The sequence below is a fragment of the Cyrtonyx montezumae genome, unplaced genomic scaffold (assembly GCF_038088225.1).
Source record: "Cyrtonyx montezumae isolate F1298 unplaced genomic scaffold, pur_monq_1.0 scaffold_14, whole genome shotgun sequence".
Classification (NCBI taxonomy): Eukaryota; Metazoa; Chordata; class Aves; order Galliformes; family Odontophoridae; genus Cyrtonyx; species Cyrtonyx montezumae.
In genome coordinates, this window is record NW_027071870.1 from 9635993 (window position 1) to 9651476 (window position 15484).

Below are 15484 nucleotides of genomic sequence, written 5' to 3' on the forward strand. Positions count from 1 at the left end.
TATCTACTTTACAAAGTATTTCAAAGTTCTATGTTACTAATCTAGAACTAGAAGTTAAAATGGTCACACCACACTACATCCTTTGTGGGTTGCAAGTAACGTGTAACTTATTTCCCAGGTATTCTTCACCAACAAGACTAACACAGAACACTGTGTTATAATTACTTAAACACACTGTAATCAAATTATCTTCACAACTAGCTGAAAACTGAATTATCATCAGAATAATTTCTATGCCATCTGTGTAATGTTTACACATTAATCAGGCTTGGGGATCATAGGGTCCAGAGAATACCTTAAAAGGAAATGAAGGTCAAACAAAACTTTGTAGCCATTGCAAACTTGCTGATTTCAGAAAGATATATTAAATTCAAAATAGATGAACTGAAGATAAAGAAAAGTATACTTTGATTTTTTTTAACTTAAAAATTAAAAATTCTGCTGTATACATGGAAGCCTACATCTTTAATAGTAAATACAAAAAAAGAGAAATAAAATACAGCTTACTTCCAAAAAACATCACATAAAATATTTAAGTTGCATTTGCTATAAATACATTTGTCAAGAAATTTCAAAACTAATTATAAAACTATTCATGCACACAATCCTACCATCATTTGAAAGAAAAAAATAGTTAAGGATACAAACTCTTTCTACAATATCCAGGGACTTTATTTGAAACCTTTTTGTGCAAGCTGGTTAAAAAGGTTTGATTTCAAAACAATAACTTTGCTTGGTTAAGATTGGTTAAGCCGATTAACCATTAATTAAGACCTTCTAATTTCAATCCAGTTTGTTTTATATACCAGGCCCAAATAAATTGTATATAACTATTTAAACCAAAGATTCAGAAACAATAACACAACAAATTAGAATAACATGATCACACACCATACAATAACACATACATGTTCACAGAGTAAGGACGACTTCAGTGAGAACATCAAAACAGTATTTTAAGCCACAACAAATCCCTGCACTTACAAGACATTTTAAAGAATGCTTTCCTGTAATTTTCAGAAAATACAAATAATTTTTCCCCATATTGAATTAATGAAAAAAGATCCAGAAACCTTTCTCCATAAGTCAAGCAGAGTATTGACCATTTTCCAACAAGATACTTCTTCCCAAGAGAAGCTAAGTATGAATGACCCAACTCCAATCAGGATATAAAGTAAAGCAATGGAAGTCAAAGACTGAATTCAGGTTTTTCAACAGTGTTTAAGAACCTCAGAGCTGATTTATCTTTTCTTTCCAAAGCCACCTTCTCAATATAAAATTCACTTTTCAGTTTTCTTGTCTTTTCTCCAGGTTTTCAAGGTGAGCTATCTTCACTCCATGGTTCCATTTGTGAAGAAACTTTTTGCTTTTAGTTGAAGACCAGAAAGATCAGTTGTATTAGACCCGATAGAATAGTTAAAGTGGAAACATCTACGTTACCATTATAAGTAGTTGCTTTCTGTTTCTTCACTAAAGTAACAACTCATGAACACGCAGAGCTCAAAATCAGGAGCCCTGATTCTGAAATACCACGGCTGTACCTCTTAACATGACCAAAGCTTCTCAGAATAGGTTTGGATCTCTTCAGACCCAAAATTATGACTCCTTCTCATAGACTATTATTATTTGATAAATAACACAATTTAGAATAAGATGAAAATTATTCTGCTCCTCAAAAAATCTGGTAAGTTCGTATTGATAAGTGAAAGCAAATGGAGTGAGGAGGTGCCCGTGTCATACACTCTGGACCAGGCAGCAAAGATAAAGGGATATGGCTGCTACAAAATGTCTCCAACATCACTTTTCCAGATTAATTACAGGGCATGTAAATAAAATGCTTTCCGAGCTTCCACACAGAACAGTTTATGTATAGTAACTATAGAGTACATCTTAGGGGCAAATAACGATGCAATTAATGCCATTCTTTTAAAATATATAGCATCACTGAACATCATGATATATCTGTGCAAAAAACTGGGTCACAGTTCTTTGAATTTACGTTGCTTTATGAAATATCTGAAACTAGCAAAAGCTGCTGATCTGATATAGTCCTTCTCTTTAGAACTCAGATTTAATACTGAATGTTTCCAGTAAAAGTGTCAACATGAATTGCTTTGAATACTCATATACACACACACAACCTAGACATCTGTTTGTCATTTTTTTTTGTTACAGTATTATTTGCCAGATCTTTGACAACTCCAGTTTTATCATCTGCCAATATAGATCACAGACACAAATGTAAATAAAGTTATACTGACTGTATCGTGCTTACTGGTAAGATTACATAGTTACATTCTAGTAGAATGTAATCTTGTCTTTTCTGAAACCACAATTTAGCAAGTTTCTTAAAACTTTCACTATTTGCAACCAAGTGCTTTAATACATCTTATTATGTACCAGTGAGTCAAGCTCCATCATTTGGCTAAGATAGTGTTTACCAGAATGATATATATTTACCTGTATTTTTTAAAATGAGAACTTGAAGACAGGAAAACTGATACATAGCATAAAGCCATAGCGGTACTTTTTTTTAATTTTTAGTAGAAACTTGTGGATGTTACTGCACGTGAACTATCAAAATAAATACCCTTAATTTGTGGTCCATTATACCCTTCAAGGATGTAGCATCACAAACATCACATCAAATTCTTGGAACTTGAACGACCATGTAGTGTTCAAATTCTGGAATTCATATCACTAACTTACAAAATGAACAGAAACATGTCAATGTCTCTTGATGTTAAAAAAAAATCCCAGAAACAAAAGTCTTTGTCCACAGTTCTCTAATTGGAACAAGGTGGCATTACAGATTAGGTAAACTCCTTGTATTTGGTCACTTACTCTTCTCAAAAAAGAGAGAAGTAGTCTGTATTAAAAGCTACATCTTCAACTCCTTCTATAGTAGACTAGGGAGAAGGAACAAGGAATAGACAGCCTCTCTTTCTAGAAGGAAGAAATTGCATACCTTAACTCTGCTAGAGGCAGAGCAAAAAACACAGAAATTATTTAAATGTGAGTAGTTGTACAGACCTAACTAAGCACCGTTTAAACATTTTTCCGGCTCAGGATCAAAGCTGTCCTCACCTGGTTGAATTGTATTTATGATAAAGATAACATATTTTCTAGTGCTACAAGTCTGAACTTCCGCTAGCACAATACTTCTAGCAAACATTACAGTCTCACTCATACAAGCAATTTCTGTGTAACTATAAGTATAGTTTGCTCCTGGACTAAGATCTTCCCTATTCATTAAAGCTATGAAATATTTAAAAAACAAACAACAAAAGGTTTCAAGTGTTGAGAACCTTCACAGTAGAGAATTTTTTCGTATGAACTGAATTCAACATCTGAATCCTTCACCAACTCTCAGCAAACTTTGAAATTTCCTCCTAAACAACCTGCACTCTCTTTTCCTGAAAAACAAGCTGGACTTTGTTTTGTCACAATTTTAGCAGCAACTTGTGTTATTTTTGGTGCTTCTACTGACCACATTCCAGTGTGAAGCTATCCATACTGGATAATGCAAGTGATAGTCCCAAGTCTGATATTTCATAATATCAGTTTATATTCATTGTCTTTTGAATTTCTCAGTTGATATACACTGTTAGCACACTCCTGTAAAGTTAAAAGTGTAGTATTCTTCATCTGAGATACGTAGTGAAGATATTTTCATTTACACGCACTTTTATGTTACACGGTTAACTGTTCACACAACCCATATTTACAGTTGTGTACCATCTAGCCTTTTGCCACTGGGTGACAGCCAAAGCATGAAAACAAAAACCCTATTCAGGAAAAGAATTCCCTGTACTGCTATATGAATATCAAGTGAATTATGCAAATCAGAACAGGAGGAGCTTACTAAAACTCTCTTTCTGATCTTCCATATGTGTAAGGAGGGAAATATACTGAGAATATTGAGGTAATTATCCTGCCAGGGAGCAGTAAACACACTAAGTGCCTGCCTCAGTTTTTAACTGGAATGCTTAATCATAAAGATCCAGAATCTTTGTAAGCTGTACAAATCTACATAACAAAACCAAAGAGAGTAGCAACTCTCTCCATAAAAAGGCAGTCTTTTTCTTTGAACTTGTAAGAGGGGAAAAAGAGTGTCCAAAGAAAGTATTAGTTCTTAAAAGTAATGATGAACAAAACTTACAAAATAAAAAAAAATATTCTGCCACAAAAAATTCCAAATGATTTTTTTTTGACAGTAAATGCACACCTTTCTTTTGGAATGGCTTTCTTTAATTTAGGAAAACATTTATTATATGAGAACAGTAGTCTAGTAGATAGTCCATCAGCTCTCCAGGTTAAAATTCCACAAACTATAAATATCTTTTCAAACATGAATTAAGTATTCTGTGATTGCAATGCCATAAAATTCCATTTAAACATAAAATATATAGATACATATTTTGCAGTAAGGAAGTTCAAAAACTGGAGCAGCTTGTCCAGAGAAGCTGCTGATTCTCTATCCTTGAGGATATTCATCACCTGGATTGGATGTGGTCCTGGGCAACCTGCTCTAGCTGACTGTGCTTGAGGAGGAGGGTTGAAGTAGATGATCAGAATAGACCCCTTACAACCTCATTGGTTCTGTGATGTCTGATTATTCAGATACATATATTTTAATATTTTGTAACAAACTTTATCTATCACCACATTAGAACCTTTAATGTTCACCCAAAAATATTATCAAAGTTTCTGCCAGAAATATTTTCTTTTCAATATTTAAAATATGAATAGCTTACATCATATTTTCAGGTTCAGTTGCACAAGATCCCACTGCTTTCGTGACATTGACAAGTAATGCCTGATTAGTTCCAGTAAGTAACTTCACTAGGGGTGGTATTCCGCCACATTTACGGATAATAGATCGATTTACTGGTACTTGGCAACATTCCCCCAGTGCTCCAATGATGTTTACAAGAACTTCTTCAGGTTGATCAGAGAGCAGTTCCACCAAAGCTTCTGTGACTTTGTATTCATGAAATCTAAACAACAGCAATAAAAACAAAGTTGTTATTTTCAGACTGTTACAATTGTAAGGTAATGCTAAGTTACCTTGAACAAATCACAGTACAGGTAAAACACTCAAATCAGTTCTTGGAAGTGTGACAGACAGCATCACTTCTTATTTCACTTTTTTTTTTAAATATATTTCTTTAAGTTAACTTCCTAGGAATCTACAGTCATTTGAGGGCTGTATCAAACTTAACATAGGTTCATTAGGTTGGAAAGGACCTATAAGATCATCTAGTCCAACCATCCTCCTATCATCATCATTAATGCTTCTTGAACAGCGCTAGGGATGGTGCCTCAACCACCTCCCTAGGCAGGCCATTCCAGTGCCTGACCACTCTTTCAGAGAAAAAATGTTTCCTCAGGTCTAATCTAAATCTTCCCCGGCACAACTTGTGGCCATTCCCTCTCATCCTGTCATTATTTATCAGGGAGAAGAGGCCCACCCCCTCCTCACCACAACCCCCCTTCACGAAGTGGGAGAGTGCAATAGGGTCTCCTCTGAGCCTCCTCTTCTCCAGACTAAACAATCCCAGCTCCCTCAGCCGCTCCTCATAAGACTTGTGCTCCAGACCCCTCACCAGTTTTGTTGCCCTTCTCTGAACCAGGGCCTCAATGTCCTTCTTGTAGTGAGAGGCCCAAAACTGAACACAGTACTCGAGGTGCAGCCGTACCAGAGCTGAGTACAGGGGGATGATCACCTCCCTGCTCCTGCTGGCTACACTATTTCTAATACAGGCCAGGATGCTGTTGGCCTTCTTGGCCACCTGGGCACACTGCCGGCTCAAGTTAAGCCGAGCATCAACCAACACCCCCAGGTCCTTTTCCTCTCTACATTCTCCGATGCATGTAGATGCAATATCTAGAACTATCTTGAAACACACTGAAAGACTGGGAATAAAGTGGCATCCTAATTTACGGGTTTTTTTTTCCTGCCATATTAACAAGAACTAGAGCAGGAATATCCCTTACACTTCTTGGGAGCCAAAGGAACACCCTTACTTCCCAATAAATGTTAGTCTCACCAGTTCTGTATCTCACTCAGGCCTAATATGTGCATTTTCTTAATTTATATGTATGCCATCAGAATCTCAAAAATACAACAGTTAAAATACAAGTTAATTTTTCCAAGCTGGTTTCAGTATAACAATTAACGTAACTGAGAAATGAAAAACTCGTTTTTCATTATTTGCTTCCTTTTGGTATACTTTTGCTTAAAGAAAAATCTGTATTTTTTTCCAATTTAACTTGGAAATGTCTCATTTTTCTTTTTTCAAGAGAAGGCATCCATAGCATGACAAAAGAGCAACAAAGTGAAAAATACATTATTTACTTATCTGGCTACTTTGTGTTGCAGACTAACTGCTTCATAGTAGAACAACACAGTTGGCTCTGTGATGGGCAGGCTACAGACTGACAGAGTTGCTGGCTCGGGCCATCTTGTGTCCAGAAGCAGTACGGCTGCTTGCGCAGTATCGAATCTGAGCTAGTCAGGCCCAGGCACCTGTATCAGTTCATTGCTGAGCTAGCACAACTTCTCAGCAATTTATTTCATGTAGAGGAAGTACTGAGGAGTTGTCTGAAGATAATTAAGTGGCCCTGCAGGAACCAGTCAGGTTTGCTAGTTCTAGCTTCGTGCCAAACTCAAGCTCATCCCTCCAGACCTACTTCTATGTTTTCACATTATCCTCCCTCACTGTTCTGCAGTGTACTCCCATCCTGACTTTGGATAGGATTTACTGCTTCAGACTCAGCAGTACATAATACATAAATTCAGCACAAGCCTGGAGCAGTGCCTGACTAGCAACCTTCACAGAGCTTCATGCCCTTGTGAAGATATGTGAGCAGCCCAGAAAAAAGGCTGTTTGCATTTGCACAGAACTAGTGGCTATAGCTACACTAATTACTTATTTAGCAGGAAAAGGCTCATTCTGTAGCCCTCAGGACAAGAAGCACAACATAACATCTCTGTGACTAAAATCTTTCACTCTTGCAATTCAGGATGGCCTCATTCCTTTTGCTTAATAGAGAAAAGAAATCTATTGCCTGTGCTGGCAGTGTCTGAGGATTGCCTGGTAGACTGCTTCCTGGCACAGGTCAAACTGTTCAAGTATGTATAATCATAATTTAGTGATGGAACCCAAGGTAGAGTCCTACTTATCTTAGTATGGATGGAGACAATCAGTTTATGTCATCACTGATCTAGAATCTATGTGCAGATACCCAAAGCTCACATAAAAAAAGAGGATACACCTTTCTAAAAAGCCAGGTTACTGTAAAATGAGGAATGCAAAAAAGTAGGACAGAAGAGTACGTAAAGGCCACAGCTCTGTATAACAAGTTTGGTAATTCATATAGAACAATAAAAAAAGCCAGACTTACAACTAAGATTACTGGAATTCAGATTTTTAACCAGCAGTTAGCCATTGTATCTGCGTGTCCAGCAGAGTACACTAAAATTAGGGCTGCAGGAAGACGTTACATCTTACTGATTTCACCTCCCAGTCCATCAATCTTGCATTCCTCTGTACAGAGCAGTGTAATTTCAGCAGGAAGCCTAGTACATACTTAGAGGAGCAGGCATTTTACTAAAGTAATGTGCATTAATCTGATGAATTAATTAAAGATGAGAAAGGCTAAATATTCTCAGTCATTAAACTGAGATTGAAGTCATCATAAGAGAGAGCAATAGCTCCTGATGCCAAATTCTTAGATAGTCATTCTGGGCCCTAATACTGGGAGAATATATGTACCTATGCTAGGGCTCCTAACGATCCTTTAGAAAGTGAGCATCCAGATTAAGTTGCTTTCCTGAGCTTCTTTTGCAGTTAAGGAGAGATGATCCTAGACTAATTATTCTAGATTCCAACATAATTCTAAAACAAGTGGACCTAATATCTACCTCGGAATGAGATAATGTATATTCTCTCTCAACCTTATATGTTAAAACTAAATGTACTGGCTACTCTCCACCAGGTAGCCATAACCCCAGTTTGTAAGACAGAGAAGATTGGGGATCTCAGATATACTCACATGTAAAATGCTTTCTGTTTTAGTACAGCTCCTGATTCAGTGTTCTATAGTCTTCAGAGCCAACAATTCTCCACATTCACTGTTAAGATTTTTGGAGATTAACAGTTTCCAGGGCACTCTGATGAGGTCACATAGAAATTTTTTTTGGTACTAAGTGGAAAGCCTCACTAAATACAAAACATGGTGTTGTGGAATCATGACAATATTTTTGTAAAAAAATAAAAGCCCATAATATAAAAACATTATAATGCAATAAAAAAAATTGTGAAACTAAACAGTTACTTTGACACGTTTTCTTCACTGATTGCACATTTCCAGATTGCTCCAGTCACAGCTTCTAGAAGTCTTTTATTTTCACAGTTACCAAGTAGAACAGACAGTGGTTGTAGACCTCCATACTGTCTTACCAGGTCACGTGTCTCCTTATCTTCTGCACACTATACAAAAAAAAAAAAGCATATATTTTGCAAATTGTGTAGAACTACCTACAAAAGTTAGGTGCATTATATCATAACTGGTCAAAACTAATACAGAAGAATATCCAAATATGTTATTAAATTATTTCAATATGCTAGCATCTCCCTAAGAGATATCAGAGAGTAAAGGCTTACTGCATACGTAGCAGTGCTTCTAATGTCACACTGTTGATGCCACTTGCAAATAAACATCAAAAAATGTAGCTTCTACCACTGCTTCTCCCCATTGGTTAACAGTGGAATTTAGGTATTACACACAAGAGGAACAAAAAAGCAACTGCAATATCAAATACGCAGGTAAAACACCATCAAAAATTAGCCAAAGAACATAAAAATCTCTGCAAAATAATTTATCACACTTTAGGGAAACAGTAAAACTGAGGAGTATTAAAGATAAGTATCGATTATATATGAAAACAAAGTGCAAATCATGGCTCCTAACTGTTGATTTAGATTGTACAATTACCTTGAATATGGCACTAGCACAAAGCATTTGAAGCTCCTCGTCTTTACTACTCAGATTTTTCACAAGATTTTCAATCATTCCTTCTGTTCTTATTGCAAGTCTGTAACTCGGCTAAAAATATAAACAGCACATTTTAAACCCTGTATTTTAACAGTGACAATAGTCAATGTAGTCAGAATCATGAGCAAAGCTGTATATTCTATTTAAAGCTCAAGTCAACTGTAGTGCCTCAAATATACTATTGATGTTCTCAAAGTTAAACAAATACATAAATTCACTGTAGGGCTGTGATCTTCAAATCCCCAATAAAACCAGGAGCTGCAATGCCTCCTTTTTAGCCAGCTGGCTCAACCAGAATGCAGAAAGTTCTGAAAGGTGTCCTGCTCAGAGCCAGGGAAGAGAAAAATTCTTCAGAACTGGACCGCCAATACCCATTTCATTTCATCTACAGCCATTAGCAAGAACAACAGATCTATTCAGTATTTAAAAGGAACTTACAAGCAAGATGGATACTGACTTCTTACACAGAATGATAGCAATGGGACAAAAGGGAACTGTTTTTAACAAAAAGAGCGAAGATTCAGGTTAGATATTAGGAAGGAATTTTTTTACTCAGGGTAGCAAGGCACTGGAACAGACTGCCCAGAGAAGGTGTGGATGCCCCACCTTCTCAAAAACACTCTGTACAGAGCATCTGTACCTAAAGCATAAACTTCCTGATGGGATAAATACCATGGTAACTGTCCTGGAGAAAGTTCATTTCTAAATGATAGTAAAGCATAATGCTTCCTTTTAATACTGTTGTTTTAGTGATTAGAAATAGCATATATATAATATATATACACACACATATATGCACATATATGTATATACACATATGCTTTACTCACCTCTGAGGCACATTCTTGTAGTATCCCTACAACTGGAGTTAGGATGTCTACGTGTGAACTTCTAAGCCATTTAGCTAATAATGGAATGCCACCAGCTTTACGGATTGCTTCCTTATTTTTGGTACTTTTGCTGCAGCTCCTGAGTGCTAAAGCCCCACAGCGTGCTCTTTCAGTATCTTTTGCTTGATATGTTGTAAGACCAGTTGATCTCACTGACACACAATCCAGTAGCCCAACCTAACAAAAACATACATATTTTTCATTTACTACTAGTATGTTTGATACTATGCTGCTTTTCAGTGATGGCAGCTACTATTCTAAGAACTACATAAACAACAATTCACAACTTAAAAAAAAACCCACAACACCTATGCATATGGGAAAGGTACTAGTTTTAATGTCTGCTTACCAGTCTCTTGATTCCTCCATAATGCCTTACTGTCCTTCGTGCTTGGTTAAATCTAGCAACATTAGCAATTGTTTCAGCAGCCAAACATTTTAGATCTGTATCCGGAGAGTCCAGTATTTTCACCATGATCTGTAAGCCTTCAAGATCCACAATTGCCTGCCTCATCAATGTATTTTGACTAATTTCCTTCAGGATTTTTAATGAGCCAATCTAAATAATGAAATACAATAGACAATGAATGTTACTGATGAATTCATAAATTGAAAAAATATTTACAATGCTGGGTTATGTAACACTTGAACATTCAAATAAGATCAGAAAAAAAGAAATAGAAAACAATCATATTCCTTGATTTTCAAAGAAGTCCATGAAACTGAGAAAATGTAGGAATAAAATGAATAAAAAAAATCATTATTTTGTATCCTATATAAGCTTGAAAATTCGGGGAAAAAAAACAAACCACTTAACAGAAAAGGTACATTTATCGCTGTATTCAACATAACTGCTTACCTGACATTTGATTTCTTCTGTATCCAGCAAATTAATTAACACTTCAAGACATCCAACATCTCTGATGGCCAGCTGGCAAGTTTCTTGAGCAAGGTTGAAATCTCTCATTGCACACAAAGCAATTACAGTAGCTGTTGGATTACCACCCTAAAATACAGAAAATAATGAATGCATACACAGTGTACTAAATATGAAACCATCTCTTCTACCAGTATGAGTAAAACTACTTCTAAAAGAGAAACTTGTTCAATTTTTTTTTTAAATTACACATTGTTAAATAATATAAACATAATAAGAAACGGAATTATTTATCACAGATGTCAAATGACTAATCCAGCCTGTTCACAATGGACTGGTAAATTAGGTAGTCAAGTATTGAGAGTTCTAGTACAAGTAGATAGCAATAAATAAAATCACACACAGTGAAGATACAGTCATTTTCAGAGAAGCTATCTACATTCTTTGCAGTGGTGTTCAGAAGAAATGAGATTCCAGACTAGCATGTCAGGATATTGAGCTACACTGACTTATGATCTGCCCCAGACCAGTCTCCATATCTAAATTCAAGGTCATGTTCTTACATGTGAATAGAAGTAGAAGTTATTGTAAACTTGCAAAACTGTTGTGTGAAAAGAGACATAGACATACTATATGGTTTATTAACAAGTAGGTTAAGGTATGATTTATTCATAGCGAAAGAGTACAACTGTGAGGAAAAGGAATGTAATCAGAGAGTAATCTAGCAAGTCAGCATGATGTGTCACATGTCTGTTAAAGGTATTCAAATTTACATAAGGAGTAAAGTGTAAGTTCTTCACTACACAGTTAATTATCCTTTGGAATAAATTACTTAGAGTGATGTTAAACATTCCACCAGTGGAAAATTTTTTTCATTCAAGACTGGATTTTTTTTTTTTAACAGAAGATAGAGTCTATCTCAGTCTCAGTAGCTATTGCTAAGAAAAAGATCAAAAAATAAATCCTACAGTAGACAAAGTTAAATCATATGATAACAATGGATTCTTTTTAACCTCTAATACAGACGGAGTGTTTATCAAATCAGAGATGAATCCAGCTGCATAGAAATTAGAATGGTTGAGCTACTGCAATAGAAGCTAGAGTGCACAGGCAATGTCATCTGGTGCTCATGAGAAAGTTACAGCTTAGTGCACACAGAAAATAAAACTACTGTCTCAACTTCTCAAATGTCTTTGAATTCCAAAGAGGCCTCGGCTCACATCCAGATCTGAAGTGTGCCAACCAAGTCCATCTCCTTAAAATGGCACATCTGAAACTGTCAAGGACTTGAGGGCAACACTCTCCAGAGGAAAATCGTTTGCTAATGTGTGCACAACATTTTGAAATGTAGAATATATAAAAGATGAGTAATGTTTGCTGAAGTGAAGCAGATAGATCTAGCAAAAACATTGAAATTTCACAGCATATCTCTAAAACATACACAGAAACAGTTAGACAAATATAACATAAAGTATATAACTTTAACATGCTCTTCAACAGATACCATAAAAGGTAGTAGAGAATCACCAGTGAGAAATTACTTCTAAAATCAATGTGAGAAAAATACTTGATAATGTTTCAGATGGATAAATTATAACAGATAAAACATTTTTGATAATCAATGAAGTGGATGGCACCCCATCGCTAATCTTTACTTAAATTTCTTGTAACTACAGATATCACAGAATTATTCCACAGTAAATTGTTAAAATAACTTTACATTTAAACATCTATAACAAATTGTACTGAAGAAATATCCCTACAATATTTTTTTCTTGATGTTTTTTAGTTTTGTTACAATTTTGATTTCAGAAGAAAATGCAACTTGGGATTAGCTTTAAGAACATACTTTGATCTATTCTGGAGACACGTTCATCCTACAGAATAAGATACTGCAGGAATTTTTCAAATATTTTCCTAAAGATATTACCTTGTCCATGTATCAAGGTTTAAATGATCTTTTTTAGTGAAAGTCCATAAAATGATAGCAAAACTACACAGGATATTCTGTAGCTCAAAAGAGCTAATAGTTATCCTTTTGTGAAGTTCCTGATCTTTTAATATAGCTTAGACTGAGATTTACTTTGTTTTGAATTACATTGCTAACCTATGATGTCTCTTCATTTAAGAAGTGCTTTTCCAATAAGGAAACTACATTTGTATATAATATAGTGATTCATGTTTCACTTATCTTACATGCATAGTGGTTGGCATTGGATTTTTAATATGACCCAATTTTTTTTTCTTGTAGTTATCATTTCAGCAGGTCTTGTAATACTTGGAAATTTTAACACACATAGAAATAGTTACCTCTCCACTTAGTTGACATAAAATCTTCATCATGTTACTATACCATTTGAAATCTAGTACATTAGATAGAAAAACTCTACAGGCAGATCAATAATCATTAAGACTTCATATTAAGCACATCTAGTTTAAAATCTGCCTCTTTTTATACATTGATATAGCATACATATTCACAAGTTGAATGAAAATAAAATTTTATCACTGCTAGACTATAAGTAAAATATCTTTTGTGAAATGTATGTAATGTCTCTCTGCTGATACTCAGAGCTCAACTGAGAATTCAAGAGCTATAAATATAGCTATATAAAATTAAAAGAGAACGCATAGCAAAGCTTCTGTTTCTCTTGCTTTTATTTTTGAAGTGTTTAATTGAGCACTATTATGATACTATAATGCAAAGATTAATCTACTTAAAACTTCTAGAGTATAAGGCAGCTGTATTAGATAATCATACACACATTTGGTATCTGCATGTACAATCTCATTTTCTGTACAGGGTGGGAAAATAAGGAAAAGACCTGCATGAGGCCTTCCCCAAATTTCTCCATTAAAGGACACAGTGCAGAGCCTGTCTTTATATTCTTTCTTCAACTTAAAAGGGTATTTCAGGAACGATGAAAGCAACAAAAGTGTCATGCAAAATTTACTGAGCTATCTTTTAATTCTTAAAAAGGTTTTCTGAAGACGGCCCCGCACTGTTGTACATATATTCTGAATTCTGTGCGCCCATCGATTTAACTTCACACCTGGGCATCATGAAATACATTTGAACTGAATGGAGACACCCTGCCAAGCAATTCAGAGCTTGTGTCCAGTTATTCCAGATTCTTTGCCATTCCCAATTTCAAGGATTGCTTTAGTATTCACACCCAGAGCTCTAAGAAAAAAAAATTGTTGATCAGTGCTTGGTAGTCATCTCAATATTAGAAACAACCTTATTCACTGATATTTCCCCAGATACGACTGAATTCATCAGTCAGTCCATGCTGATTGCATAGCAAGATGTAAGCTTATGAAAGATGCATGAACTTTTGTCTGCATCCAGCTCCCCTTTTGACTTGCTTGCTTAGCATGCTATCTTTGTTCATTTAAAAACTATCAGGCCATCAGAATTTTTTCCTATGGATCTCAGAGAATACTGGACTTTGCTTCGGGACTACCCAAGTACCTTCCGACTCCTCCTGGCAAAAGCATACCCCCAACACACTGCTCAAAGATCTCAAGTTCTCATTTCTCCTCAACAGCAGTGGCAGAAAGACACAGTAAGAACAGCTACAGAAGACAGTCTTGTTCTCCATGCTGTTTGTGGATAAGAGATGGTGAGGTTACACAGTATCAGGCCTGATTTATGCTAGGTATTAAAAAGGGAATAACGTACAGAATATCTGTATTTTGAATACATTGTTTCTCGCAGTCATGAAGTCTCCATCATAGAAAAGAAAATACTTGTCAAAATGATGCATAAAATTAGCACACAAAAATTAAAATAAAAATTAACACAAAGAATTTTTCATTTTCGTTAGCGCGCAGGAATAAATGTCTTCCTTTTATAAGTGTGAAATTTGATAAATATATTTTTTATATTTCATTTTCTTTTAAATAATTATCTCAATTGTCTATTATTACATTATAATTAAGTACACAAGATTAAGATTTCAACATCTCATCCTAAGTAAAACCCTTCTTAATCAATACAAAACTTTAAATTTGAGAACTGGGATCTCAGTTCAGTAAAACTAAAGAAGAAAGATATAGAATTTCTTCTGGAGTAACCTGTGGATCATGAAATTTGTTGCAGATATCCTACCAGCAGTCAGAAATGCTAGCTGTTCACAGAGCTGCAACTGTAAAGGAGGTGTACAGGAGATCTACAGAATACCTAACCCAATCATTTTCATCTGGTTCAGTCCAAGTTATGGGATGCATTGTTCTTTACTTTTGTATGAACCCTCCAACATCCTGTATGGCACAATTGAACCACTTTGACTGAAATAAGAGGGTTTTACATGGATCTTCTTATAGCAGATACTTGATACTTGTTGAGAATTGTCACAGCAGACACTAAAGGCAACATGGTTTTATGAGAAAGGCACTACACCCAAACTCGAGATGCCAGTGATCTTTGAGTCCTTTGACAGAACTTGTCTGTTACTCACCAGGTGCTTCCCCCCAGCAACTCTGTTCCCCACATTCAAGTGAAATCTAAACACATTATAGGAGTTCAAATAATAAAAGTACTAAAAAGTTTGTAATTAAACAGATTCCAAATGTGTTGTTGCCCAATTCATAGAAAAAGGTATGTGCATCATGGAAAAATAATATTATAATGAAGTTGTAGCGCACTGCA

The 15484-nt window shown here is 35.4% G+C and overlaps 1 protein-coding gene across 1 annotated transcript in view; it reads right to left on the bottom strand.

Annotated features, from left to right (window-relative positions):
- ODAD2 (outer dynein arm docking complex subunit 2) overlaps positions 1-15484 on the bottom strand; it is a 70045-nt gene that overhangs the window by 36152 nt on the left and 18409 nt on the right. Inside the window, 6 exon segments of the mRNA XM_065731431.1 lie at positions 4758-5000; positions 8344-8498; positions 9004-9114; positions 9894-10130; positions 10303-10512; positions 10813-10959. Coding sequence (XP_065587503.1) covers positions 4758-5000; positions 8344-8498; positions 9004-9114; positions 9894-10130; positions 10303-10512; positions 10813-10959 — 1103 coding nt within the window.